General features: G+C 40.3%; 1 protein-coding gene across 3 annotated transcripts; it reads right to left on the reverse strand.

The window, feature by feature from the left end:
* Positions 1 to 159: 159 nt before the first annotated feature.
* On the reverse strand, positions 160 to 25365 carry DCUN1D4 (defective in cullin neddylation 1 domain containing 4). 3 transcript variants are annotated; one of them, XR_013990155.1, is made up of 12 exons: positions 25209 to 25365; positions 16847 to 16917; positions 15454 to 15493; positions 13189 to 13303; positions 12215 to 12306; positions 11544 to 11614; positions 10385 to 10476; positions 9854 to 9962; positions 8276 to 8380; positions 7435 to 7537; positions 6698 to 7307; positions 160 to 5065 (listed from the first exon to the last, which is right to left on the reverse strand). XR_013990155.1 is itself a non-coding variant. In XM_081020160.1 (11 exons), the coding sequence occupies exons 1-11, from the start codon at positions 25231 to 25233 to the stop codon at positions 7252 to 7254; spliced, it is 879 nt and encodes a 292-aa protein (XP_080876286.1). In that variant the 5' UTR covers positions 25234 to 25365; the 3' UTR covers positions 160 to 7251. The 3 variants fall into 3 exon arrangements, 2 of the variants coding, with proteins under 2 accessions (XP_080876286.1, XP_080876287.1); XM_081020160.1 differs by having other exon boundaries at positions 160 to 7307; XM_081020161.1 differs by lacking the exon at positions 25209 to 25365 and adding an exon at positions 24602 to 24723 and having other exon boundaries at positions 160 to 7307.
* Positions 25366 to 27301: the final 1936 nt, after the last annotated feature.

The following is a 27301-nucleotide window of genomic DNA, read 5'->3' on the forward strand; positions in this document are numbered from 1 at the left end:
GCTTCGCAAGACGAAAACGTCTTGCAAGTTTGTTTCCTTTTTCTTGAAACCGTTAATACCGTTAAAATCGTGCTTCGCAAGACAGAAAAACTCGCAGAACGAATTAATTTCGTCTTGCGAGGCACCACTGTATGCCTCAACAGAATATGCTGAGCAGTATTTGTGGGGGGAAACACGTCTGAACTGTGGTGCTTTGATTCCTTTAGGATTATGCAGAGACTCCTCACCAACAGCGCAAGTTTCCGTATAAATAGGTTGGCATTTCATCTGGGCAAATATCACAAACGAGATTAGTTTTTAAAAAGATTTCGGGTGCTTCAGGGTATTGAGTACATTTGATCTCCCTTTTTAGCCCCTCCTGTGGGTTGTCTCTGTGCAAAATATTTATAAGAAAGGAGAGGCTCTACAGGAACAAAATTCAGGAACAGTTATGAAATATTTTGAAGTACAGGGCGCCATCAATGTATTGGCTTCCTTCTGCTGTCTTCATAGGTTCTGCATTTTATTTGAATATTATAAATTATTTTTAAAGCCTGCTTTTAGCAATCGTAACAAGCAGCTTATTTTCCCACAGAGAAAAATAACATTCTTGAGATACTGTAAATTTTTTTAGCTTAAACTGCTTTTTAAACGAGAAAAAAATTGGAAGGCAGTTCGGAGACTAATTGGGAGATTTTAAAAAAATAAACCCTCATGTTGGCAGGGTATAAGTGCAAACCTGACTTGCACATTCTGTAGAGAAAGAAAATGGTGATACATTTATCTGCGTGAACAGCATTCAAAGCTGTACAGAGAAATATGATTGGGGCTATTCTATAACTATCTTCTACAACTAATTCCAATGCAAATTTGTTATCCTGTGACCAATCACTTCATAGTGCATACATAGAAAATACAGTTAATTCAGTGTAGCACTTCATTGGTACGGGTTGGATATATTTAAATGTCATTATGAAATGGCGTATTAAAACTACTAAACCAAAATTATCACAGCTCCTGTTAACCCATTAGCTGCTTTGGCAGAAACAATTGTGTTTATATTAGTTACTTTGTTACTTTTGAACTTTAAATTATTCCTTTTAATTCCTCTTTTAACTTGCTATTTATATATTAGCCCTATACAGGGATAACAATACTGATTTACATTATCTCAGGACTCACAGCAGTGACATAAGGCACGTGAAATGCTTTGAACACATGACATGTGTTACATAAGCGGTAAATATTAGTACAGCTTCAGCCTCTTCATGCCCTGGATGAATGGGGTTAAAAGCAAAAACCCTCAGGCAGCTGAATGGTGCCATCAAAATTCGCAGGATAATTTGTATACTAATCATATGCTAGAGTTTTGATGCATTTTATCAGAGTTGAATGAGTCAAGCAGCCAGGCAATTGTTCATTTTGATTCTGGCAGTAGATAGCCTCCTAACAGCATAGTTTAGGCTACTTTGACTACAAAATAGCAGGAACTGTAACATGAAAGGCAAAGGTCTTACTTTAAATATTAACAAAAGCAAACATAGTATCAACAGATTAAAGTCAGTGAAATGTCTTCCTTTTAATAGAATTTTAGGACTGACAATATTTGGAAGGCAACAGTTGTTCTGGCTTGAATCCAAAGAAGCCCATGCATGCATCTGAAGTACTTTGGAACACACAGGGCCTTCGCTAGTGTTTATTTCCCATGGCAGCCCTTCAGAGAGCATCAGGTGCTACTCTGGATGCTGCCACAACTTTTCAGCATCTGCCATTGGGGGATAAGGGGGAATGAAAGGTCCAACATCTATGTAAGAGACATTTTTAAAAATGCACTGCGGGAACAATGAAGAAAGCTCATTTATAACAGGCATTTGGCTCAGAGCATCCCTTCACAGGATACCAGTCTGCTTAAAACTGTTGATCTTATTGTTAAGCCAGTCAACCTGCAAGTGCTACAATGTGCCAAAACTAAATTTGGACAGCATGGTCCTAAAGGAAAACCCAAATAGTAGCAATAAACTTTAAAAGGGTTTTTAATTGAACACTCCTAAACAATCTCTGCGAATGTATTTTTTCACTGTGGTGCTGTTGCTATTTATTTGCACATTTTTTTACTAAAAAGTTACTTTATACAAAATGAAAGTGTTATTATTGGTTTTTAACTTGCTGTGCTGCTTTCTGTGTGTGGCTGTTGTTGTTTTTTTAGGACAGGACTTTTCTAATCCTTTTATGCCTTTGATTTTGATGAGCTGTATACAAACTGTACCTCTGCATTGAGGAGCAGTTTGGACATCTAACAATTGCTAAGAGATGTTCTCCTGTACACCTTTGTAAACTTTTATTTCAAAATAAAACTATATGGGATAGTCCATTTGAAATGGTTTCAAAAATCTAGCCTCATACATCCTAAGTTGGTTATTATAGAAGCTGTGTATAAGCCACACACACTTTGGGTGGTCTTCGACAAGCCATTCTTACATATCTTTCCCACCAACTATACAAAATAATAATAGTGGTCTAGTTCAGGGATAGGCAACCTAAGGCCCAATCGCCTTCTAAATCTGGCCTGCAGATGGTCTGGGAATCAGTGTGTTTTTACATGAGTAGAATGTGTCCTTTTATTTAAAATGCAACTCTGGGTTATTTGTGGGGCATAGGAAAAAAAATTCAAAATATAATCTGGCCCACCACATGGTCTGAGGGACGGTGGACTGGCCCCTGCTGAAAACAGTTGCTGACCCCTGGCCTAGTTGATAGATTTTAAGGATTGCTGAATGTTTGTGCAAAAGACTGCAAACACTAAACAGACCTGTGCAATTTGTGACTTTACAAACGTTGAAACATAGCAACATATTGTAGTTTACTTAGATGATCAACTAATTGCCCCAAGGCAAGAACAGACAATAAGTTGTAGTGGGACTGTGGTCAGAGCTTTGTCGGTCACAAGATTTGTTTGTTCTTATATGTTGTATAAATACTAAATACTGTCCACCTGTATAAAATTATACGCTTTTTGCACATACAGTCAAAAGTGCGGGTAGCCACAAAAATCAACTTTTGAAACAAAAAAACACAAATATTGTTTTATATGTGGGATGTTGGTTTTACACAAAAATTGCAGAGTACCAAACTCAGGTTAGGTAGTATAACAGTACTTCAGTCAATTTGAGCCACAGGACTTTTAAATAAGCACACCTCAAGTTTTCAATATGGAAATGGCTAAGACATAAAAAGCTGTCAGTGTCGTCAGGTAAACTTCTGTCTCTGCCAAAACAGTGTGTCACAAAAAGAATTGTAACACCACCATTCCCCCCCCCCCATTCCAGTCGGTGGACTCTATGCATTTACACAACTATATGAAATGACAAAGTCTAAGGCTTTCAAGAGGTATTAGCAGTTGTAATTAGCCCGGGCGTAAAGCAGATCCTTACAGTTCAACTTCAGAGTATTTAAGCACTGTTTGATTCATGATTCAGGGAAGAGAAATCCTAGTAAGTTAATGACATTCTAGTACCTCTAAAGGGGGAGAGAGGAAACCCCCCACCAATGCTCAGTAACTAGAATACAGATACTTACAGATTACTTTTTTAAAAATCTGTATATAGATACTTTAAAAAGGTATAAATTAGTTATGCAACACAATGCACCTGCTACTTGAGAGACAGATGTGTACTGATTAAAATTACATACACAGTGTATGTTTTTATGATGCATTTATACTATTGTAGATTCTAATAGGCAACACTTTCCCAGTTTTGTTTCCTTTAAGTTACAAAAGAAGAAATGGATTTGCACTACACTAATCAAAATCACTTCAGATTACAAGGACCAAATTCCATATTCAGTATTCAATCTATTTGGCAAAAAAAGGAAAATTATACTGGTATGTGGTACAGTATTGCCCAAGAATTTTATTTATTTATTTTAATTCTTAAAGTCAGTCATGTGTGCCAACAAGTTACATCTTTGGTATTACATAAGGATCCTATCTGACAGCATCTGGAGTCCAATTTCACCTTGGACCAGTTTCCCACTCATGTATTAGTTTACATACTAGGTCTTTTAAAAAAAAACACAACTTACATCAATCATTTTTAACTTACATCAGAATAATGCACATACAACATCTTGCCAGAATGATTTTTGTAGAAAAGGCAGGGACATTTTCTGCAGACAATGGAACAGCCACTCTTAAAAAAAAGAAAGCATACCAAACATACTACTTAGGAATTTCAATGATTTAAGCTTATGAAAAATGAACAGCTTGTCTGAAAGCTGCTGTTTACGTGAAAAATGTTACACAAGCAACATGGAAAAGTTTTAAGCTCCAACAGAGCTCACTTTTCTGTTGGAGAAAGAAGTCAATACTGTCACATGATAGAAGGCTGTGTGCCATTTAAAGCCATCCAAGAAGCAGACATATGAAAATCTGTTAAATGACTATGTCAGTACATTTAATCATAAACTGGGCTATGAGCAATGGATCTTGCTTTTCATTTTCCTCAAATCTGGTTACGTATATCAGTAAGAAAGTTTTTGTTCTAAATTGATGGTTAGCTACATTTAGGGCTACAGGTTAACCTGTGCCACTCCAGAAGTTGCTGGACTCCCATCAGCTCTAGCATGCAAAGCAAGCGACCAGGGGATGATGGCAGCCGCATTGCAGCAATATCTGGGACGGCAAAAGGTTGACCCAACCCTGTTTCAGAGCCTGCCTTTCACTGCAAAATTCAAGGGCCAGTTCTCACTTTTTCTTCTTGGGATATTTATAGCAGAGTATAAGATACAAAAGCAGCTCACTGACCTGGGTCTGGCATATAAAATTATATGCACCCCTGCACATCGCAACATTATGCGAGACAGGAAGCGCTTGCGATAATAATGGGGGTGGAAAGAAGAGACTGCAACCTAGTACTACTTCACAGAGAGAGAGAAATGCTTTGCACATGTACCTTGAATCCTGGCTTGTGACTTGTAGCACAACTGATTGTTTGGAGGCAATAAATTTTAATCCACCCAATGCCTGTACATGTTGCACCAGTAACTTCAGAATCCAGAACCCATCTATTCCCATTTGCTGTTTCAACTGTAAAGAAAAGACAGATTTTACGGCATGGTCTCTTCACAATTTGATGAGATGCTTTTGTTTTGTACTCTAGTAGTCATATCCAAGCATAAAAATTTAAAGTGAGACTCTGTCCCAAAAGCCCGTTATCTGATACTTTTATGGACCTTATTTATAATACTTTTTATCTTTAAACTAGATCGCACAAATGGCTGGATCACGGCATCTCAGCAAAATGGCTTGCAATAAAGCCTGCATTCCCCCACACCTTCCTTTGAGAGCTTCACAAGCTTTTCTTTATGGCTATGCCAATTGTAATACATGTAGCACATTTTTTTAAAAACCAACATGATTTAATAAGCAACTTGACTACTCAGTGCTGCCTTGTGGAAATATCGCAACCTGTAGATAACACTGCATGTTTTATACAAGCAAGCAACGATAGGATCCATTACTTTTTTGTATTTGTTTTCAATAGAACAAGTTAAACAAAAGGGTAAGATTTTACTAACACAGTATTTTATTTATATCCATAATGGCTGATTTCGTGAATAGCTTTCAAACGTCTAAATTCTAATACAACCATCACAGCAGGGATACAGAGAGCTGTACACACTGAGACTTTTCAACCTCACTATTCTGGTGGTAGACCTCCACCTTCTGCCCTCCCAAAGGTTAAGGGTCATAATATTCCATGTTGTGATATCACTGGAAACAGATAAAATTCAGCACCCTCTTCAGTGCAGAATTATACTGGACTGGGATCTAAAGAGGCTGAATTCAATGAAACACTGATTTACAAGTACCCAGTCCTAAAAGGTTGCTGCTAACCAATAATTTAAGCAATTTAATGATAAAATAAAGGAATTTGCACTGATTTTACATTTAGGCTGAGTTCAAAACAACACGTTTACTTGTGGTTTAACTTCCTCTAACAACAAAAAGAAAGCCTGCTAATGTTTTATTGCAAACTCCATTTTTAGCACTCTGTCCATTAATTTAACATTCACCATTGGATTTTTGGAAGTATTTCCGCAGTCTGCTACCCACTAAGTAACCTTTGTCAAAAATTCAGTATTAAACTTTATAATGAAGGCTGAGGCAGAGATAACATGAAAAGACATTTCTTAGCACATTAATTTGGCTTCCTCAAGCAAGCAATGGCTTGAACTTTCATGTACATACAGATAAGAGTGGTCCCAAATGAGTGACAATGCTGGTGATTAGTGAGCCCATTGCCTGCAACAGGCATTCTGCTAGGAAATCCAATCCCTGGAATAAAAGATGCCATTGCCTTCTTTAGATTCCCATGTTTGCAAGGCTTTTCGGTTCAGATTTAACAAGAGATTCCAGACCTTGAAACTCACCCACAAATCTATGTTAAATTTTACAAGAGGCTTCATTTTGCTTTCATCATCAATACAGTCAAAACACTAGAACAGCAAAACTGAAATAAAGAAATATGCCATTTTACAAGTCTAAAACCCTTTTTTTAATCAGATTTAATCTGTACCTATTTGCGAACTACAGGAGTATGAATATTAGGACGTCAGCAGTATCACCAAGTGGAAATCCTTGTGGCACGTACAACTCTAGTCAAGCTATTACACTTTTAACAGGTTTTCAATAAAAAGACAGCCAATACTTGCTTACTAAACAAAACTGAAGTTGGGCATCTGCATGTGAAGAAATCATACTGCAGGATATCCTCTCCAAAATTGGCATCTTGTCGCTAACTGGCAATAGTTCCACGTGGTAACAGTCTCAACAATCACTTTTTTCCTGAAATGTTACGTCCGAGACCAAATTAAAATTAAAAATTAAGTTACATGGTTATTTAATGCAACTAGAAATATGCCACAAAATTATTTTTACAATACACTTCTGGAGTAACTCCTAGGTGAAGCTTTTTTTATACACATATACAAAATTTAGACAGCAATATACACATAAATCACAGTGAGGATGCTGGTTAAGTTCACCATCTGTAGTGTAGATACAAAAATGCAAAGCAGCCTTCGAAGAGAACAATGCTACACAGCAAGCAGAGCTGGCCTCTTAAACAGCAAAACACCAAAAGGTCCCCAAAAACGGGATGCAGTGCAGGAAAAGCAGCATGCGCTTTTATACAAATAGCAGTTTATGGCTAATGGTCGACATAACTGTAGTAACAGGGACTCTTGAGCGGCTGTGCATAGTTAAAATTCCTATGTCATTTGTTTCTCTTTATACCACTCCACAAATTCATCCAGCAACACTGGCCCTGCAAGAAAGAAAAGCCACAAATAAAAAACAAACCTTTTACACAGAAAAAGAAAAGTCTGGAATGAACAGCTTCTGGATAGTAAGATATGGTACAATAGATTGTAGCTTTTCGTGCAAATACGTACATGCTCCATCTTCATCATAATTGCTGAGGTCAAGATTAATGGTTCGGCTGAACTCCAGAACATTGCACCATTGGTCCTTGTTGATGACCTTGTATTTAGATTGCTGATTAAAAAAAGAGGAACAGTTACTGAAATCGGAAATGCCTGACTTTTCAACTACTGTATATTGTTTGGCTTTGTGGTCACTTCAGAGATTCAAAATGCCTTTTGGATGAAACGGCCGGCACTCAAGGATGTTACGAAAGCCCATTTTAAGAGTATAACAAGCAAGATTAATACACTGGAACCTAAGTACCATAGCTGTAATGTGGTGTCAGGAATAACGCTCCTCAAAAATCAAATATCAGAAAACATTATTTGCTAAAAAAAAAGCTTTGTCACTTTCAAAGACTATGCACGACACACGTCTATTTATTTTGTAGTGCTAAAAATGAAATGTGTGCTCGTGAGCTTTTGCTTGATTTCGGGAAAAGACACCTTAATAATTTACATCATACTTCGGAAAAGTCACATACAATACTAGATGTCCAAAGCAGTTTGTGTACACCATCAGTCATCCTTACCCTGCAAGGTTAGTCACTCTTGCCCATATATTAAAGAAGGGCAACAGAGGCTGACTCAAACTCAAAGTTGATTACAACTTCAGTTGTATCAAAAATTACACACACACACACACACACACACACACACACAAAATTTGCCTGTAAGTTTACTAGCAAAACAATTCAAATATTCAACTCGGGTAGTAAAACTGTTCAACTATCTGCTAATTCCCAGTTTTAACTTGGTACAGCATCTTTTAAAAGCAGTATAAAACATAAAAAGATGTTTCTACTTGTACCTCTAGGAACTGATGAAATACTGGAAAGAGAGGCCATGTTTTTCCTAAGAGAAGTCCTAACATACACTTGGCAGTGTTTATATCTAGACTTCGCTGGTCCTTTTCCTGTCAAAGAGAGAGAAAAAAGTAAGCTAGGTTTATGTACAATGTTCTTCATTTGAACTAGAAACCATGTCAGTTTATGCTTTACAAAATGTAACTATATTTCAATTATCTTCATTTGGTTCCCTCTTGCTTTTTGCTTGTTTAAAATACACAGTGAAGCCATACCTCCTGGGGAGCTGTTGTCAGCATCTAATGCATACATCCATTCTGTCTGCAAATCAGAGCATCAACTTCCTAACCAGGATAGCCAATTAAACAATGTATTCACCTTTGATGAGTTATTATTTTGGAGTAATGTCCACTGCATAATGGTACATTCCTTTTCCTCTCCTGCAAAGTTCAGCTGGTGAGAGCAATTACTCAACCTGTGCTTGGCATTTCTCGGTGTCTGGGAGCTTAAGAAGGGTCAATATGTTGGGACTCCAACCCTGTCAGCTTCAAGACAGTTTAGTCAATGGTCCAGATGCCCTCTAGCAGTGGCAAAGGTCTGGATTGTGGAAATAGTTTGAGTCCACTGGTTCTCATTTTTGGACTGTGAAATGGATTGGGCCAATGTGGTAGTTAAGAAGGAAACAGACTGCAGGAATGACTCTTGACCAGCTGTATTACAGTGGTGCCTCGCAAGACGAAAAGAATCCGTTCCGCGAGTCTGTTCGTTCTTGCGGGTTTTTTCGTCTTGCGAAGCAAGCCCATTAGAGGTTTAGCGGCTTAGCGCTACAGTATTAGCGTCTTAGCCGGCTTAAAGATCAGCTGATAAGCAGCTTAACGATCAGCTGATAAGCGGCTTAGCATCAGCTGTTAAGCGGCTTAAAGATCAGCTGATAAGCGGCTTAAAGATCAGCTGATAAGCGGCTTAGCATCAGCTGTTAAGCGGCTTAAAGATCAGCTGATAAGCGGCTTAGCCATCAGCTGATAAGCGGTTTAGCGGCTTGGGGAAAAGGGGGGGGGGGAGGAAAAAAACCCCGCAGGAACTCGCAAGACATTTTCGTCTTGCGAAGCAAGCACATAGGAAATTCGTTTTGCGAAGCACCTCCAAAACGGAAAACCCTTTCGTCTAGCGGGTTTTCCGTCTTGCGAGGCATTCGTCTTGCGGGGCACCACTGTATTCCTGTAGAAAACCAGGCAAGGGAGATTTGTGATGGGTTTGGGTGGTCTGCTACTCTGAAAAAATGAAGATTTCAGAACTAAGAGCTCTAGAAAGAAAGCAAATATGCTTAGGCATCAAACTGGGAACCCATAAAAATTAACACAAGAGCCAAGAGCAGTAACACCGATTTGGAAATGATTCAAATGAGTAACATGGCAGATTAATATAAAACTGTAAAAATACAAATGGAATTTTGCACTCTGAAGGAAACTTGACAGGCCTAGTGGAAATCATTAACACAGGAATATAAACGTCTCTCCATGAAAGAAACCATACAAGAATTCATAAAAATGGGGTGATCAGAATGTGAACTCCAAGCTACTCACACGTGCAAAGTCAAATGCATATCTGTAAATAAGTTTAAAATTTGTAGGCTCATTTAATAAAGATCTCAAATAATCCAAAGAATTTCTTAGCTTCTCTGTTGTATCACATCTGTAAAAATAAAAATAAAATACCAATTTAAATTCCGCACTGCTAACCATCAAGCTATTTTCTGGCCCTGAACCCAATCGTACTTTATCTTTGAATTTATAAACTGCCTTTCAAAAAAAAAAAAAAGCAATACAGTTATAGCAAAAATATAGTCTGTATTATAGCAGGTAAATCAGTCTGTAACCAAGAACGATGATGCTTCTTTCACATACAGTTCATAGGCATTCAGTAAAGCAGCTACGAACATTTGAAACCATTTAAGACATATATAAGTATAATTTAAGAGGCCCCAAAGGCATATGGAGAATTGCTGGATTATAAGACAGAACAATTTCTATTTCTGCGCAGGGTGAAGTTAAAGTTCACAAAATGACAATGCACCACTGCTAAATTTATTTCGCATTTGCTGATGAAATACTTACTGCAGGGATGTCATTCCTTTTAACCATTCTTGCAACGTAAAGTAACCCATGTTTTGAGCATCCAGCTTCCAGGCTAAAACAAGCATAACTACCTGGTTGAAAAACAAAACACAAAACTTATATTACAATTTCCTGAATTGTAATTCACCCTTATCGCCAACCCCAGCGACTTGTACTAGGCCAAAGGTGCCACCTGCTTTATCTATACCAAAGGCGATGCTCTTATAAGCTCTACTCAGCTCCTACCCCCACCCAGCTCGCCCATCCAAGAAAAACGAAAGTGATCCAATATCTAACTCCTTTTAAGATAGCAAATATGTGAATGTGCAAAGGAAGAATGACACCTGAAGCAAAGAAAAGCCCCTGCGGTACAACATTCGGCAGCAGCTAAATGTTGTACAATTGCTATATTTTCTGTGGAATAAAGGCCAGCAAGCAAACAGTTCTGGCACTTCCACTTGCAAAATTTAGACATGTGGGAAGGAGCAACCAAGCCGCAAAGAAGGGGAGAATGATCCAAGCATCTCAAAGGTTTCACTGCTAAACTCCCCGAAGGAAGGAGTGAAAGAACGTTCCTCCTGTGTTTCAGAATGAGGTGTAGAATAATAGCTGCTCTGTCCTAGGCCTCTGTTGCTATTTGGAAGAGGAAGAAGGGCTTGAACACTTAACCTGTCCCACAGGCAGAAGGCTGAGCTGCAAAGTAAGGGCAGGTCTAGGGAATCGAGACTATACTGGGAGCCAGATAGAAAGTTCCTGGGTGCAGAATGTTGTCTAATCCTTATTGTCTAAATTTGTGTCATTTGTTAAGCCACGACTATTTTTGCCATTGGTCTCAACTTTTTGGAGATTTATTTTCAAACAAAACAAGGCAAAAACATTTTATATTCAAAACCAAATAAGAATACAATGAACGGTCAGCTGGACAAAGAAAGAAAAGCTTCTGGAAAGTTGCCTCTTCTAACAGGAACACAACCCTTCTCTTTACTGTAACATTTGAGATAGTTGCAATGCATAAGTTGCTCACGGTCTGGAAATAACCTGAGTGAGTAAACGAATGAATGAAAAACCCAAATCCTGCATTACAAGGACTATGCTTCCTCCCTTCTCATTATCTGAAAGCAAGCAAGCTCTCTGCCATCTGTAATAAATCTGAACGTACATTTTCTGGTTCAACCCCAATGTCCTCACAGAATTTCTCCATTCCTTCAGGACCCACAATATCATCTGTTCCTATAAGCAAATGAGATTGTGTTACTTCCATTTGTAATCACAGAACTGCAATTTTTTAATAGACCATATATATAGGGTTGGAGACATTGCAGTGCCACAAGTATGTGACGGTTCAAATACTGTTCTACGTATGCATGCATGTATATGTATGTATGCTTATTTGAAAGGCTGTCTCCTAGCAAGTAGTGCATCAATCAAAATCAAGCCCTATCCTTTCAACTTTGCAGATTTACATTCATTAACAGAAAATCAGCTAGCCAAAGGTTAACCAGGCAACTTAAATTTGACTTCAAATTTGAAGCCTTGTATATCCTGTGATTAACCTCTTTAATGCAGCAAGCAAATGTATTTTTAAAAACTATATACAATTTAAAGCCAGCATTCTAGTTGCATCGGCATTGAAAATATGTGTTCACTAACTTCTTTATTCTTTCAGGAGGCTGAGTGCATCTGAACTATTTTAATAGATGCTTTTAATAATCTACATTTTTTTGTTACAAAGCATCTTTATATTCAAATTGGAGTTGATATTGAATATTTTTCTTGAAGTTTCAACATTATCTGGGCAACCAGCAATAAGCAATATATATATTCGCTAACCTGCATATTCATAGAACCATTCTAAGCACCTCTTGCTCGAGAACATGTCATCTTCCGTCTTTATTCTAGTAGAATCATATTTTCTGTACATTCTAGTGCAGGGGAAGAGGTAAATAACGTAATATATAAATTCTATAATATATATAGATTTATATAAGAATGTATTACCAAGCTGGCCTCTCCCTCCTATCTAATCCACTAATTTTCAGAACTTTGAGGCAATTAAAAGAATCACAAAATAATCTACAACTAAACAGAACATTCCTACAGAACATATATGGATGCCTATATCAGAACTTAAAGCCCTAACACTTGACATGTTTGTTGAAGGAGGAAGGGCGTAAGTGGAACTGATTTAACCCCACTCTCACCTCCAAAGATATTCCAAACCCCTCATGAGTTTTCAACTTCCAAGTCTCTCGTTGGCGATATAAGGGAACACATGCAGGATTATCCTAGACTGATAGCTGATACGTACAAGTCACAGCTTTTCACATTTAGAAACTATCATGCTCAAAACCAAACTATGGTTTGTTGTTGCATCTAAATGGAGCCTATGTTTTTATTCTGGCCTATATAATTTCAGTGGACTGTAACTTTTCACGAAACAGGGACAGGGGTGAAGCGGAAAGAAAATAATCGGACTCGTATGCAAATTCAAAATCTAGCCGTCATATTTGCATTCCATAGGACACTATCATTTTCCATAATAATGAAATGTGTGTCAAATCTACAAATTGAATCCTTAAAAATGCTTCCTCCTAAATAGTTTCCTTTGAGAGAAAGAACTGTCTCCCCATCGAGTTATTACAATATCATGCCTCAAAGAAAATAGGCATACTAAAATAAAATAAAACCTACTACCTCCGCTTAGTAAACCAGAGTTGAGTTAAATACAAGTCCACACCTCCTGACCTACTGTCCATACAAAAGTAATGACTCCTGAATCAAATAATCCAAGTAAGATTACGTACCCATCATGTCTACTTTTTTTAGCTGATAGGTCATCTCCAGCTGCAGGTCGCCTCTTTTTTCTTGGAGGCATCACTTTGCTAAAGCAGTCTGATGAACTGCACGACCTGAGACTTCCTGTGGAATAATTTAGGAAAGCAAGACAAGGGTTCAAACAGATGCAGAGCCTACTGAAAAAGCATATGAGGCAACAGACACAATGAAAACACAAACTTTAAAACAATAAATTATCACACGATAAGCAGAACAGCAACAAAGCTCAAAGCACGCTAAATTCTCAACTCTTTCAATACGGCAAGAGATAAACAGACTGGAAATTAAAAAGCACAGGTAAATCAAATTTTAAAACCTATGGGGCAGGAACACAGCAATGTTGCAAAAGTTGGGCATCACCACTGAGAAGGCCTGGTTTATAGTCACCATGCATTACAAATCCGCAGGAGGGGAACCAAAGATATCAGAGAACAGGCAGGTTCAATGAGGCCTTGAGGTAACCTATAAAATCCTGCATAGTTTGGGACAAGAGTGCCACCAGCACTTTGCACTGGTGTCTGTGAAACTCTTACAACCAGCAAGATATAGCTTTTGTAGGTCACAATCTAGCTATTCAGTTTTTATTTACCTTAAGTTTCCAAGGGATCTTCAAAGGTACTTCCACATATAACAAATTACAGTAGCCTGTGCTGGATGTTACTAGGATACATATGCCAAGACCACATCTGCCTACAAGGGTTGGCACTTGGGGATTCAGAATAGGGGCCAGCTCCAACAGCACTTCCAAACTGGGCTCCTGGTGTTAGCTGCCCATGTGGGGCAGGTTTAACCACACTTCTTCAGTCACACAGACCACTGATCTAAAGCACCCCTATCTTCTGTATTTCATTCTATTAGCCCTCATCTAGTCGGTTACCAATCCCAGGCACCTTGTCTGTACTTCTACCAGTGTCTAATGGAAAAGAGAAATAGACCCAGGAGTATTCCTAGAGCTTACTCTTGTACAGCCACAAGAGGTGTTGTGTGGTAACAGCATGTGTGCTATTTAGAATTTAAAATACAAAACACACCAAGTTTTCATAAAACTGGTATATTTGTGCAGCTGCATCTTATCTTCAGGCGCAAAGTCCAAACCAAAAGTAGAATCAGCAAAGCAACCATATTCAGGCATCATCAGAACACCAGGCAGGTGGTGTTCTTATTCATTCCTAATGATTTAAATTTGCCATTTTTAAAAAACCAAATCCTATGCAACCTACTGAAATACGCGACTTGCCTCCTTTCTCTTTCCAACTTGAATGTTGCTTCATGAAGGTAAGACACTTTCCCAGCTGCCCCCAGCCTTGCATCACCTCTACATCCTGCATCTACCAACTCCTGACTGATTATTAACACGTAACATCCCCTCCAACATAAATAAAAGTATAGAGGGAAAGGAAGGGTCAGCACACAGTTATGTTGCCCTTGCCCCTGCAATGCCCTCAGCTTGTGTTTCCCTCCCTCTGTTCCAAAACAGTGGAAAATCATGGAAAGGCTTGGGCACACACAACTTAACCTGTAAGCAAGCACAAGTTGCAAGAGCACCACAGAACATCTTTATCACTTACAAGTTAAAATGAGCGCCTTAAAGGTGCAATCATAATGCTTTTTGATGCATGAGTGAATTTGCAAAATCTTAACTGACCTCTTTGGCTGAAAGGCTTTTCGATCCTAACTTTAAAATTATAATACGCCATCTAAGTGAAGGGGCATAGTTCAGTGACATGCTCTGCATAAAGAAGGTGCAAGATCTCTGCCAGGTGACTGGGAGAACCACTGCCAAACACTATCAAGCCAAGGAAACCAATGGACCGGCTTAGTACAATACAGCTTAATATGCTCATAACACTCATTCACACAGTCCATTTGTCTACACTGATGCTATAAAATACAGGCATTAAGGCAATTTCCACAATCTTCCACTGTAGTGCAAGCACCTTCTACTATAAAAGGTGCTGTTCTGAGATGTCACGTTTTAAAATTCAACAACAGTTTTCAAAGCAACTTTCCCCCCAAAGATTGGTTTTTTTGGAAAAGGGGTTGCTAGGAATGGCCAACTCTTGAACCAGAATCCTTACATAGCCTAGCGAATCTTACAAGCTAACTGACTGTCCCTCGTTTTTAATGTTAACACCCCTTCCTCGTTGGTGTTAATTTCTACAGTCAGGAAGGTTCCCCCTCTACCTAAGATTCCTAAAACACACCACAGTATAATTTGTATAAAACTCTCTAACCTGTTTGGTGATCGTCTTGACCAACGTCTTCTGTCAAATTCTGTAAAATTTAAAATCAATGCAGTTAACTAGGAGTTTAGCTATTTTCAAATAGCACCAGCTATCCAATTTCTTCTTACAATTTCCCATCTTTTTCTAAATTTACCGCAATGGCAAATTTTAGATTTTAAGATTCTCAGGGATGGGAATGGATTTGAGGAGGTGCAGGGTGGAAGGAGAATTCCTACTATGGAAATCCTCATACGTGACATTGGATGTCATCCCCGGGCTTCACTGCAGAATGGGTTTGAGTGTGAGCATTTGCCAATAGTAAGTCAGCACTTGGATCTGGACACTAGTAACCCTATCTAGAAGGAATGAGCTCTGGGAATGGCTGCAGTAACCATGTGTTAAAAAGCAATTAAAGCAAACATGAGGGATCAGAGATGAGACTGTAAAGTGCCATAGCTTTCTGAGCCTGCAATACAGTCGTACCTTGGAAGTCGAACGGAATCCATTCCAGAAGTCTGTTCGACTTCCAAAAGGTTTCAAAACCATATTGCAGCTTCTGGTTGGCTGCAGGAAGCTCCAAGGTATAACTGTAATAGGAAAAGGGGGAGTTGCTGGAAACAGACAACAGTGCAAAAAACAAGACACAAAGGGAATATACAACTCCACCTTGAGTTAAGAAAGGATAGCACTTTTGAACGGTCCATCACCTCTGCAAAGACTGTCGCTTAAGGGAAGGCTTTCAGTAAGTTTTAGAAGCTGCGGCAGCACTGTTTTAGGTTGACTTGGGTCAAAGGTTGGGGGCTAATCAATCTATTTCCACATGAGCAAATGGAGCAAGTGTGCAACTAAGATGTGCATGCTGCCTCGATCATCTTGGCACATGCTACCCCTCACCTGCACAATTACTCTGGGAAGATAAAACAGACACACCTCATCTTACTCATGAGGAAAGGGGAGGATGTGCACGCCACAAGATTCTGCAGCCATTACGTGAAGGTCATCTGAAATAAAATCCATGGTGCATCTAGCAATGTGGTCAGGAGGAAATCTGAGTGGGGAGAAGGCTTCATCTTTCCTACTTGTGGAGATGTGCTTTGAATAAAGTCTCCCTTCATTCCTTGTCCTTTGTACAAATTTCAGCAATTTGTCTTTCCATTGTGTTGAAAAAAATCCTAGGGTTTATAGCAAGAAGCTGTCATGGCTTCATCTCCAAATGCTGAGTATACATGAAGAAAATTAAGAGGCATGGATGTTTGAAAAATCATTTTCAATAATTTTTTGCATGTCTACTTGGCATACGTCTATTTACAAAGGTACAGCCAGCTCTGGAAAATCATGTCAGGACATTTTCTAATCGGACAAAACTATATAAGTAGTAGATTTAAAAAATGCAAGTGATTACCAGCCTATTAAGAGTGTGGTAAATCTTATGAATATTTGCCAGTGTTGATAGATGAGAGTTCAGCTGAAAATCTAGAGAGAAATAAAAACATTTTTTCTAATTAAGGTTATGTCACCTTTTAGAATGCTTAATAAACACATTTCAAAAGTACTGCAGATAAAGCTAAAAGTCTTAATTTTGAACTGCCTTTCTCCTGTCATACAATACAGTGTGTGTATATATATATATGGCTTTTTTGAATTCCATTAAATGACATACCTGAATGTTATTTGAGTCCCCTGTCTCCTTCTGCAAGAGTAATACTACATCTCAAACCAGTGTTCAAAATTCACCAGGTGCATTTTGCACCTGGCTAGCGGCACTTGCGACCAAGTGAAGATGCCTGGGTGCCCGGATGGTGCCTGTCACCTCCACCGTCTGGAGCTGCATGCTTTGGGATCATTGGATCTTGACTGATTTCACACACTAATACCCCATCCTGTATCAGTTATATTTTATCCGCACAATCAGAATGAATTTCAGCAACCAAAACATCGTATTGATCCAACCAAGGCAAGCGAAACTACTATGAGCATTGTCTGCAATATCACTGTAACCATTCACAGCACAGATTTGCCTCAATGTACCGTATTTTTCGCCCTATAGGACGCACTTTTTCCCTTCCAAAAATGAAGGGGAAATGTGTGTGCGTCCTATGGGGCAAATACAGGTTTTTGCTGAAGCCTGGAGAGCGAGAGGGGTCGGTGCACACCGACCCCTCTCGCTCTCCAGGCTTCAGGAAGCTCTGCGCAATCCTTGGGAGCCCGACGCCAAGCCACGCCGGGCTCCCAAAGGTTGCGCAGAGCTGCCTGCATTCCAAAGACCGGCGCGGCTCCCTAGGCTTGCGGATAGCAGGCTGTTCTGGGGGCTGGGGTCGGGGGAAGCTCGGGCTTCCCCCGCGCCAGCCCCATGCCTGGGGGGGGGGAAAACATTTTTTTCCTTTATTTCCCCCCCCCAAAAAAAACCTAGGTGCGTCCTATAGGGCGGTGCATCCTATGGGGCGAAAAATATGGTAATTGACGTTGTGGTGACAAATGTCTCTAGGAATGTGTAGAGCATGGGTAGGCAAACTAAGGCCCGGGGCCCCGATCTGGCCCAATCGCCTTCTAAATCCGGCCCACGGACGGTCTGGGAATCAGCATGTTTCTACATGAGTAGAATGTGCCTTTTATTTAAAATGCATCTCTGGGTTATTTGTGGGGCCTGCCTAGTGTTTTTACATGAGCAGACTGTGTGCTTTTATTTAAAATGCATCTCTGGGTTATTTGTGGGGCATAGGAATTCGTTCATCTTTTTCCCCAAAATATAGTCCGCCGCCCCCCCCCCCGCAAGGTCTGAGGGACAGGGGATCAGCCCCCTGCTGAAAAGGTCTGCTGACCCCTGGTGTAGAGGCAAGTCATCAGAAGGTATCACCTTAAAAGTTTTATAGTAATGTGATGCATCTGGCAATGATAGTCCTTTATGGAAGAGCAGCACTACAGAATGTCTTACAGCAGGAAAAAAATCTGACTTGCTTAAGAGCAGCCACACTGCCTTCCAAATTAAATTATTTGCAGGTAGGTTGTTCATAGGATTGTATAACTAATTTATTTTAATATTAGCTTTTGGTAAGATCATTATTATTACTTTTTACATTAGAACATAATGTCACACCCCCCACAGCCCCCGAAAAAGCTATTACATTACCCTATACAGTTGTACCTTGGTTCTTGAACACCTTGGTACTCATACGTTTTGGCTTCCAAATGCCGCAAACCCGGAAGTGAGTGTTCCAGTTTGTGAGTGTTTTTTTGGAAGCCAAACGTCTGACACAGGTTCCAATTGAGTGCAGGAAGCTCCTGCAGCCAATCGGAAGCCGCACCTTGGTTTTTGAAAGTTTTTGGAAGTCGAACGGACTTCTGGAACAGAATACATTCGAGAACCAAGGTATTAATCTTTCACTTGGCTTGCTTCAACTCTCAAAACATACAAAATGTAGAACGTGATGGGGAAAAGTTTTCCATCTTCAAGAGCATAAAGTTATTCTTAGCTCTGCAAAACATATCTGGAATAAAAGGTTTGCTATGTATCCATATGAATTTGAACACCCATCTAGCCCATATATACACTTAGGTTAGAACCGAGTTAGAATGGTCAATCAAATTATTGCTGATGTCACAAAAGACATGCTATAAGGTTCTAACCTGATGTATAGAAGCAGTGGTGTTTTTCGTCATGAACAACTTGAGCCTAGTATGGCTCTATGAGTAAAAAGGGACAGTTTATACAGGTCATATCCATAGATACCAGGAGTTGTGCATTGTTAGGCACTGGGTAATTCTTTGAACCAAAGAAACATCATAATCAGAGGGAAAGTGTCCTGTATGTAGCAGCTGGTTTGATGTCCCAATCTTTGTCTCTTGTGAATTGCTTTGTTCCAGCTGGGAAGAGATTTCTACAACCCTCCCATTATTTTATTAAAGGCAGACCAACAAAACACAGCAACGCATTACTCCTAATTTTATACCATATTGTTTCTCAAATAAGTCGGTTCCTCGCAGCCCCTTGATGTGCTCATTCTTTAAGACAATGGGCTGTATCCAACTAAGTTTTACTCAGAGTAGACACAATGAAATTAATGGACCCAAGTTAGTTATGAATTCTACGATTCTATGATTTCATGGTGACGTATTTTAGTTCAAAATCAACACTGCCTAATTTAAGAACTGGAGTAAGCACAACAGATATTTTCAAGATGCGAGAATCTGAAACTTCACAAGGAAGTTGTAGAATGCAACTGTAAAATAAGCTCAAGTTATTCATGCAACAAAGCATCTATACAACATTTCAATTGAGTCCCCACAAGGGGCTGCCTTTAAAAACTTTCAGAAACATTAACTGATTAAAAATATAACCACCAAATGATTAACTGGGAGGATCAGGTTAGATTGTAGCATTTTTGTATTAAGCCATCTTCATTGTCTGAGGTGTGAAAGGGGAAAACAGGAATTTTCTATGTGCCACCAAAGCTTATGAATGCTCTCTGAAGGGGAGATCTGCCTAGCCCTATTCGTGTTCCAGTGGGTGGTGAGAACCCTTTTATTCAAATAAACCTTTGGCTCTTTTTTATTGAAGTATTTTAGAGGCTGAGTTGTATGGTCAGTTTTAAATTGAAGCTTTCATTTTACAGAATTTTTAGATGTAAAAGCAACTATTTTATTACAGTTAAGAGCCATCAGTACATCTCTAGAGGTTTTTAGGTTTTTATTTATTGCGTTTATTGTAATTGGTTTAATATTTCTATTATCTGTAAATGGCTTTCAGTTATTTCTATGAGTAAAGCAACTAATAAATACAAATAATAAAAGCAGCAGCAACATGATGTGATAGAGTTTACCATGTCAGGCCTACTATTTATATCACAAAACAGCGGAAGAAAAAAACATGAACTTAAAACACTTCTTCAGCTTTCTGCAAAGAGAATCTGTTTCCCATTCTCTTCCTGATGCTCATAATGTTCCTCCCGTGTTCCACAGTTGGGGATTCAACACATGAAGTGACTGACATTTTAAATATGAAACCTGAAGTAATATTTCAAAGCCATTGCATTGCACTAATACAAATTATTTCCACCATGTTATTCCCAATGAGGCTTGCTATATCTACTTAACAGCTCACTTGTGCCAAGTCTTCCAGTTTGGCCTCATATCAAATCATAACAAACTCCAGCAAATATTAGGTAACTGGATCAACTCTATGGTGGCCTCTATTCCTATAAGGGCAGGAACATAACCTTCCAGAATTGAAGAATGTAAGTCAGAGGCCAACAAATTTAGCGGGGACGGGGATTTACATGTGAAAGGGAAAGCATTTCCTTCTACTGTACAGTCATTTCAAAAATTATTAAATCAAATTAGATAAAATGCATTTTCATTTTAAGTTTGTTAAAATTAAAAACTTGTACATACTACAATATTTAAAACTCACATGAGTGTTTCCAGAAGTTACATAAGTGGAAGACTACTCAGGACATTGCCTCCCCTTTGCTCCCCACTGCAGACCCCTAAGCCCCCTTAAAGTCTCTCAGAATGTTAGGATACCTTTAGGAAAGGTCTGCAATATGGCGTGAAAGGTCTGGAATATGGCGTGTGACTCTTGCACAAGCTGTCTCTTCCTGATTTTCAGAGAGCTGTCCTGCAGGTCTTCTAACTCCTGCACAGTGGCGTACCGTGGGTTGCTAGTGCCCAGGGCCATGCCGAGGGGATGTGGGAGGGAAACGGGTGGAGTATGCTTGCACATTCAACTGCCGAACAGCATCTGTGCCAACCAGGAGATTGCAGTTGCATATATAAGAAGAGAAGAGCCAGTCCGTTTTCTGGAGAGGCCATTTCCTGGTTCGCATCAAGATGCGTTTTCAATGGAGCCCAGGAACAGAAGCATGCAGCTGCACTGAAGCAGGACTGGGTGTTGCAATACTGTGCCCCTAACAATTTTGCGCCTGGGGGAAGTGCCCCTGTGCCCTGCTCCCCGCATGCTACACTACTAATCCTGCAAGAAACCTTTTATGGTACAGGGGGCTTAAATGGGGAGAAAGGGGGCAAGAAACTTCACTAGTGCCCTCCTGAGCATGGAATTTTTGGACACAAGTTGCAGTTTTTCAAAATTCAAATTTAAAAGACTACAATACAATAGAAAACAAGGATACATGTGAGGCTTTCTTTTTTAATGAACGTTTACTTGAATGTGACAGAAACTGATTCAATAGCTGCTATTTTGTTAAAGTTCTCTTTACTAACCTTCCAAATATATGGGGTTCTAAATTTCGATTACAGTGGGACCTTAAGGATCAAACCCCTAATACAAAATATGCTTACTTAAAATCCATTTCCTCCAAGTTCAATGGGAATTACTTCATCGCATGAACGCTTGAGAGAATATATATGTTTACTTGAAACTAAGCGCCTCTAACTTCAATAGAACTTACTCTCCAAAAAGTGCTTTATTTTAGACTACAGTACAATGTTGCTCCCCTTCTTCCAGATAAAAGTTTGTGATACAGTCAAACCTTGGTTCCCGAACACCTCTGTTATCGTACATTTCGGCTCCCGAATGCCAAAAACCCGGAAGTAAATGCTCCGGTTTTTGAACGTTTGAGGAACCGGAATGTCTGACATGGCTTCCCCTTGAGTGTAAGAAGCTCTTGCAACCAATCGGAAGCCGCGTCTCTGTTGTCAAATGTTTCGGAAGTTGAACGGTCTTCCGGAACGGAATACGTTCGACAACCAAGGTTTGACTGTACTTGTTTCAAGACTGATTTGGTCAGAGCCATGTGCTTCATGTATAAAATTTCCCTCACAACCATTTCCACATATCCAAATACTCCCCTTATTGCTGAGCAGGGGTTTTGAGGACAAAGGATCTAGTTCAACATAAAGACAAGGGCTCTAGTTTTACATAAAACAGTGAAATTATACAAATACATATCTGAGTATTCACAGAAAGAATGAGGAATGATTAACACTATCACATGAGCTTCAGAATCAGCTGTCTGTACTAGAAATTGGAATATTTCAAAGTCCTTCAACCTCTCCTACCTCAGACACAATCAGGCACGTATTTCAACAGTGAAAAAAAGGGGTGAAAGAGAATTTTATTTCTGAGAAATTCAGCAATTTAGACTTCATGGGCCAAAGAATATCTAATATGAATGAAAAGTGTGAATAAGATACTTCATAACCTGAACGCTGCATGTGCAACACTAGAACAGAAAATTTTAGTATCTCTATCTGAAAAAATCACTGAGTGATAAGTCTGAAAGTATAGTTTAAGAGTTGCTTTACAAAAAACGTTTTTGTTCATATTTTAAGTAAAACTAAATTAAAGGCTTCTAAAATATCAGAAGAGGAAGATGCTTTAGAGAAAACACTGACACCAAATCCTCTTGCTAGGCCAGCGATTACAGTTCTTTGGTTTATAATATTCCTAAGCATGTTTACTCAGAAGCAATTTCTAGTGAATTCAACTAGGCTTACATATACAGTGGTACCTCTAGATACGAACGGGATCCGTTCCGGGGCTCCATTCGCATCTAGAGGTAAATGTCTCTAGTGACGGCACGTCTGCGCACACGCGCGTCACTTTTCGCCGCTTCTGCGCATGACATCATTTTGAGCATCTGCACATTCGCAAGCGGTGAAACCCGGAAGTAACGCACTCCGTTACTTCCGGGTTGCCGCGGAGTGCAACTCAAACGCGCTCAACTCAAAGAGTATTTAACCCGAGGTATGACTGTACTTCCATGTACATAGGACGGTGCCCCAATTTATATGTGGGGTGATCCTCACTGAACTCAATGAGATTTGCCTCTTAGTAGATATGTACAAGACTGTAGTGTAAAACTGTTAAGCTTTTAAAATGACTGAGTTAGCAAAAAGGGCACTGAAGAATTATGGTTTTCTTGCCCATGGACACTGTCCAGCCTAAAAATATTTTGCTTGTTCTGCTAAATATGTAGCTTCAGTAGCTGTTAAAACAAAAACCTGAGGTGGCTTCTTCCACTTCTGCCAGAAGGCATAGGAGATTGACTATGACTATGCTTCTATGTTATTTATAATTTTGGCTTAACTGCTGTACAGTTCTGAAAAGCATGTGGGAATACTGAAAATGTGTAACACTTTTAAATGTATAAAAATAATGGAGGGCATCACAAAAGCTTTTTACAAAGCTATTCCTCAGCAACCAGAAGAGATCTTGGAAATGCATTTTGAAAAGCTTGCTTTATTTTTGCTTTTAAGTACCCTAATTTAAACTAAAGCTTTCATCATACAGCAGATTTTAAAGGAAATTTAGTTTCAATTTCATATAAGCAGCAAGATGCATTATGGACTCGAGTATTTATTAACTGCCTTACTACCAAAGAGTAGGAAAAAAACTGCAGGAAGACAACAAGCCTCTCCAGCAAGACTGTTATGTTCCACATTACCTTTGGAAAGAAAGAGTTTAGGTTCCAAAAATCATTCATATAATTTAACCTTTACACAAAATTCAACTGTGCCTGAACATTATGCCAGCTAAATCTGCTTTGACTGGATGCCTTTGTTTGCCTTAGTGATTTTGGGGATGGGCGTTCTCCTGAAGACCTGTGAGAAATATTTTAAGACTGGGATATTACTGTGTTGGATCATGTAGGGGATACAGCGACAGGAGACTTGAAAGAAAAACTCAAAAAATAAGGAAAAACAGAAAGAAAGAAAAACTGGTCTATAACAATCTACAGAAGCAATCAATTGTTAAAGAGACAGATAAATTATTTGTCTCTGGGAAACAATACTTTGCAGCAATGTAAATTGCGCAGATCAACTGCAAGAACAAATTTACTTGAAGGGAGTTAGTGGCTTTAACAGAACCGCCTTCCAAAACAACATGTCTAGGAAGAGGGCCAAGGGCTGCTTCACCGCCACCCCCACGACTTCTCCAGAATGCAGACAATGACAATCTGTCAAGAGGGAACTTTGCCCAGCGCAGGCAAAACACTGGAGAAATAGAGACGTTTGGGCAAGTTAAAGAGCAAAATGTCATCGGGATGCATGGGACTGGCCCTTCTGCTCCTCCAATACCGCTTATTTCTTCCCCAAGGGAGCAGGTACACACACACATATCCCTCCAAGCCCCAGCCCCCTATTCCCGAAGCATGCACGACCCACCAGGACAGAATCCACGCCCCCCTGGCCAACCTACCTACTCTTTCCCCCAGGCCAGAGAGTTCTGGGTCGCTCTCAGGCTGCAACCCACTGACCCAAAAAGAGGGGTGAGCGGAGGAGGAAAGAAGGGGGTGGACAAGGAGAGAGAGGAGAAAGACCGTTGGCAGTGCGCTTGGCTCTGGGAGTTGTAGTGCGCAGCTCGCGCCGTGCAGCGCACAGGCCGGGAGGCGAGGACTCCAACTCCCACAATGCAACGCGGGATAAAGAGAAGGGGAGAGGAGGGGTGGGGGAGGGGGCGCTTGCTCCTTCTGCCCCCTTTCACAACGGGGCCCCCCAAGAAGCAGGCCCCTCCGCTCCTCTTCCTCCTCTCTTTCGGTCGGAGCGGCTGAGGGGAGACCACCGGGCGCCGAGAACAATCGCCGTCCGGAAGAACGAACTGCGTCACAGCCATTTCCTCCCCCCTACCCGTATTTCCCCCCCACCCGCCGCCACCCGTTAAGATTCCCTTCCCTTTTCCCCTCAGCCTTTAAACGCGCCCGCCCCACCCCCCGTGAGAACATTCCCCTCACGCAACCGTCGCTCAGACGTCGCCTAGCAACCCCCCCCTCGGCCCCCTCACCGAGCGAAACCTCCCCGCTACTTACTGACAGCGGCGGCATCCGAGTGCATTTTTGTGCAGCGCCGGCACACGCGCTGCCCCGAGCGGGCGGTCCGACCGGCCTCCTCCTCACTCGCTACTCCGTGCGGCTCTCCCCGAAGGCAAGAGGCCCCGCCCTCTCGCCCCGCCCACGCCCACACCCCATTGGCTCGCAGTCTCCGCGCTCGCGGCCGCCGACGCCGTGCCGATGGGCCGACCCGCTTGCCACTCCGGCCCGGCCCGGCGTTGCGCCCCCCGACGGCTCCGCCCAACCCCGGCCGCCGCGCCTCCCCATTGGCCGGCGTGTCTGCGAAAGAGCCGCGCCCGCCCCTCTGCTGCTATTGGGCCGCCGCCGCCTCCCCTGGAGAAGTGCGGAGGGCGAGCCTCCGGTTCTGATTGGACGGAACGGGCCCACAGGCCGCGCCTACCTCGCGAATTGATTGGCTGAGCGGAGTGGAACGCGATCCATTGATGGCATGGGGAGTTTGGGGAGCAGCTTCTAGCTGTCATGGTTGAGGATGGTTTGGGCGCTTCGGAATAATAAGAGGCGCTGCATCAGAATATGGATAAGGGGCTTGAAGCCTTATAAAGCCTTTTTTTTAAAGACGCATTTGTGGAAACTCATTTTTGTGCAATCATTTTGGATTGCATTCTTTTTCCAATAATAAATAATAATCAGTGCTTTTTTCCTAAAAAAATCTTTTTCCAATAATAATAATAATAATCAGTGCTTTTTTTCTTTAAAAAAAATGTTTAGGGGTACTCTCATTTTCCCACTCATATTGCCCCTCAATGAGGCCAAACTTAGATTCACAAAATGTTCAGGGGTATGTGTACCCCTGTGTCCCCCCCCCCCAGAAAAAACCATTGTTGATAATAATAATAATAGACTTAATAAAGGAAAGGAAAATAGACACTAACAATCCCAATTGTCATGCGTGAATGTCAAGGGCCAATGCTACATGACCTGCAGATGGCACTCATGGTGTTTGCCATTGAAACACTGATGAAAGGAATTGAACACTGCGCCATGCACACACAAACACACACATACACACACAGTGCCTTTGTTAGACCAACTTCACTCTGAGTATGATTAAACAAGCTTTCAAAATTCACAGATCCTTTCGCCAGGGATGAAAGCAAGCCATTTGCGGCCTATGCACAAAGAAAGGTCACACCTGCAGTTGCTTAACTTCTTCAACTCAACCTGTCTGAGTGATTTCTAGTACGTCAAACTCTGTTATTGCATGTGTGTTTGCAGTATTAAAAAAAGTGGTGTGGACCGCCTATCAGCTATATTGAACAGCTAAAGAAATTTGCAGTGACTGCATTTGCTTTATCCTAAGGGGAAGACATATCTGTTTCAGCATAAGGAATAAAAGGCCTGACAAAATACATGAGAAGATACTTGGTTTCATGTGTGTGGCCTTTTACAGGCAAAAAAAAACTCGAGAGATGCGGTCCTTTCCAACTCTACAATTCTATGGTTCTATGATAGTTCATTTCTGCTAACTCTTCACCGCTGCTACACACTATTTTTTTTTAATGGACTTGCAATTAGGAACTGATTATAAGTAGCACAACAGTTAAGCACTAATGTTTCTGGTCTTGGGCCTTAATGCCAATATATATTTGATTTATAAATCCCATAATAAAACTAGTTTTTGATAAAACACAGTGTAAAATATTATGCCTCAGTCCTTTGTTTTAATTTTTTTCTCATTATTCATTCTCTCTCTGAAATAACTTCTGGTTGTGTTTATGTTTTATGTCTGAAAGCATGCGAATAAATTGTAAAAAATAATTGCAGCTTTACGTTCTGACTCTCACAAGGCTAAAATGTGCTGGCAATTTCAAAACAAAACAAAACAAGGACTTCTCTCTAATCTTTGTAACAACTTCTGCTGTGAACTAAAAGTATCCTATTATTCAAACAAATGAGATTTTGTTTCAGTTGGCTTTCGACATATTCCTTAGCACAATAGCAGCAAAATGCAATACCTGCAACAGACATGTGCAGGACACCTCTACTATTCAGTATATGTTTTCAGAGTCCCAAAGTTGTAAAAAGTCCAACCAACTCCATTTAGGATACTT

The sequence above is a fragment of the Podarcis pityusensis genome (genome assembly GCF_964106645.2).
Source record: "Podarcis pityusensis genome assembly, chromosome: 9".
Lineage (NCBI taxonomy): Eukaryota > Metazoa > Chordata > Lepidosauria > Squamata > Lacertidae > Podarcis > Podarcis pityusensis.

Bases quoted from the DNA above. Each gene is read 5' to 3' on its own strand.
- DCUN1D4 (XM_081020160.1), bottom strand. From the start codon at position 25,233: ATGCACTCGGATGCCGCCGCTGTCA. The intron at 8,381-9,853 runs GTGAGTAGCTTG...TCTCTTTGACAG, and splicing joins ATGCATTTGACTTTGCACGT to GAAAAGGACCAGCGAAGTCT. The intron at 7,308-7,434 runs GTACGTATTTGC...TCTTTCTTGCAG, and splicing joins TTATGATGAAGATGGAGCAT to GGCCAGTGTTGCTGGATGAA.